General features: G+C 32.9%; 1 protein-coding gene across 1 annotated transcript; it reads left to right on the forward strand.

Annotated features, from left to right (window-relative positions):
* The first annotated feature begins 321 nt into the window (after positions 1-321).
* Positions 322-2743, forward strand: LOC127725252 (achaete-scute homolog 2-like). The gene is made up of 2 exons (XM_052232122.1): positions 322-1392; positions 2066-2743. Exon 1 carries the CDS (start codon positions 406-408, stop codon positions 1381-1383), a length of 978 nt encoding a protein of 325 aa, XP_052088082.1. The 5' UTR covers positions 322-405; the 3' UTR covers positions 1384-1392; positions 2066-2743.
* The last annotated feature ends 623 nt before the right edge of the window (positions 2744-3366 follow it).

Raw genomic sequence — 3366 nt, forward strand, 5'->3', positions numbered from 1 at the left:
GTTGTTAATTTAGGAGTATCACAATTTTAATATGACCATCTGCGATTCTTTATCGTTTTTTATTGGTAAAATTTACCGATGCGTACTGTTAGCAACCTCTAATGGCGTTGTCATCTCTTTTGATGCATTTAATTTTCTTTAAGGCAAGATTATATCAGGGCACGCGACGTTCGTACGATTGAAAGTTGATTGACATTTAAGGGACATTTAAATGTTTATACAATTTATACGGAAGCAAGCCGCGGGTGTGACTTTGTACGCATGGGCGGAGCTTATAACGCCAGCAATATTTAAATCTCCAATCTATGTGTTTCCGAAGTTTTTAAGAGCAGACGATATTGTCATCAGGTCGCGAGGCAATTTCGACTATTAACCACGCGACAAGCACACGAAACTTTTTCAAACATGGCATCAACCATAAGCTTGGTTCCAATCCAAGCTTTGACTTCAATAAATAATAATGGAGTTCAAATGACAGGACCGTTTATTTTGGTCAGAACAACAACAACTGTAGCTCAACAAGTACAGGCTCAAAGACGATTGAAGAAACAGGAACCCCTTTCACCAAAAGAACCAGAAATGCTGCGCTGTAAACGCAGGACTGATGGTAAAGGACTACACCATTTGCTACCTAAACCACAACCCGCAACTGTGGCTAGACGTAACGAAAGGGAAAGGAACCGAGTGAAAATGGTCAACTTAGGATTCGAGACTTTGAGGGATCATGTTCCGGACGGAAAGAAGAACAAGAAACTGAGCAAAGTTGACACACTTAAGTCAGCTGTTGAATACATCAAACAATTACGGCAGTTATTAATATACACTGATGGTGAAATTATGGATTCAGAAAATGAAAATGATTCAAGGAGCAAATTACAACAAAACATAGACAGTGAAATACACCAGAGCGTTCAGTTCTCACAAAATCAAAACAACTGTAACAACGATAACAGGACAGTGTGTCAGAGTGAACATTGTCACAGTGACAAGGAAAACTATCAAAGTGGAAATCTCTATCATAACAATAATAACGGACATGTGATGGCTTATCCGAACATTGATGAAGAAATCGATGAGATTCAAGATTCCAGGGTTACTTATCAGCCTTTACAAACATTTAATTATAATCCTGACAATACCATTTCATTTGACACCACGAAAACTGGTTACACAGGGGATAAAACAATGTCGTTCGACACTGGATCCACAACCTCTGGTTACAGTTCGGACAATTACCAGTACCAGTACAGCCCTATGCAACATTCACCAGCGACCAGTTACATCTCTATGCAACATAGTCCGTCCGCTTCAGAAAATCTATCAGAGTCGTTCAGCTCGGAGGAGGATGAATTACCAGATCTCAGGTCATTTTTTCCCTTATAAACTTTACAGGTAAGCATATATTTTTACACGTTTTGCCTACCTGGATTTTTATTATTAAATTTTAAATCCATTATGTTGTTTTGTTACAAGTATGTTAGGGTCTAAAATTGTACATGAAGTTAATTCAATATGATGGTGACTCATTTCATTTATCAAAAGGTAGAAATGTACATGGATTTATTATTAAAAAAAGATGAAAAGCAAAGGAAACAGAAATCATTATTATTTAATAAATGTGAATGCTATGACGAAGGAAATTATTAAATATTTTGTATATAAATTTAACGTTGCATACATCCGATGTCGGTTTTTGATCAAAAGAGACTGTGTACAGTGTTAGACCTTTTAAACACCTGAATGTCAATTGTTATTAAATGTAGCTAAAGTGTCAAAAAAGTCAATTTAATTCATAAAAATATTAAAGCCACGTTTTGATATGAAAGTGAAATAAAAATCTTTAATTTTGACAATGAAAGCAGTGTTCACACATTTAAGGTTGTCTTTAATGATAAAAGTGTTTAATATAAAAACTTTTGTATTAAAAGTTCTGAAAGTGACAATGTTTTAATAGTTGAGATTAGTCTCATCATATTAAATAAAAACGAAATGAAACGCTCTAAATAAATTAAAGTGTATAAAATTTAATAATTATACTTAAATGATTTTTATTTTATGATTGCAGAATGTTATTTGTTGAGAAATGATGGTGGACGGGGTGAAGGACTTCCAGAAATTAATTATTGGTTTAAGTGGTGGCATAATCGATAATGGACATTTATCCCAGTTTTTCCGAGTGGAATTTGATTCGAATTGTTCCAAAAGGACTTTCCGTATTTGTTATTGATCTCGAGGCAGCTATGACACTTTCAATGGCCGACCAATTGTGTTCATATTTTTATTGATTGTTTGACATTGATTTCACTGTTGTAAGTGAAATGGCTGTATTTTAAATTCAAAGTTACAAATTTGTGCTGTTTTTGCATAATGTAGTTTGTTATTTACCAATACAATGTGTTCATATTATAGTATACACGTGTTATTAATGTTATGTTTACCGTATATATATTCTGCATGTGTTCATTAATAGCCTTAAATCAATTGTGGCATTGACCTTTATGTGTTCCAGAAGACATACCAGTTTAAAACAGATTGGTTTTTTTATTATTAAGTGCTTCCTTGTTATATGTTTTACGAGTTTTACAAATATTTGAAATTTTAAGTTAATTTTTGAAATACACATTTCCGTGTTTTGAAATATCTATGCAATTATTTTTGAGTGTATATATTAAGTATTATGTAAATTTTTATACTATTTACAATTTTGTAAAACATGTTTAATAAAACTAAAGTATTTATATAACACGACTTTGTTTTCTATATGTATTATATGATATCTCATAAGATGTTATGGAGGCACGTATTTATGTTGAGACGTGCATGTCCAAAGCCAAGAACCATGTCAGTGGTTGTCTTTTGTTTTATCTTTCTCTGTTTGATTTTTCACAATGTTTAGACCCAGATCGATCGAGAGCTTGCCATATTGTATAGACATCCGTCTAAAATTGTTTAAGACAGTATAAATATCTAATTGCCTTTAAATATTGGATTATCAGATTGTTTTGTCGTTTGGTTGCTGTCTCATTGGTGTATTTATGAATACATCGTTTTTTTTTCTCTTAAACGTTGTATGAATAACTTTGCGGTCAAATAACAGAATAACCAACCTTTGGTTATGGGATACTATCATCGTTTGGTATAAGAAGTGAAAGTCGGTGTCCAATTCCAGAGAAATATCAGGCTAAATCAATGACCTTCGTTTTGGTAAGGTTCAAGTATAGTTTTTATGGTTTCCAATGTTTGAATAGCGTAAGAATAAAAAATAGTATCGTAGATATTAATATGTAAATGAACGGAAGCCTTCATTGTTTTCTTTCACACTTGATACTGGTCTGATAATGGCTACCCTAAAGTAGAATAAGGTAA

Source organism: Mytilus californianus, unplaced genomic scaffold, assembly GCF_021869535.1.
Source record: "Mytilus californianus isolate M0D057914Y unplaced genomic scaffold, xbMytCali1.0.p SCAF_15, whole genome shotgun sequence".
In the NCBI taxonomy this organism is placed as follows: Eukaryota; Metazoa; Mollusca; class Bivalvia; order Mytilida; family Mytilidae; genus Mytilus; species Mytilus californianus.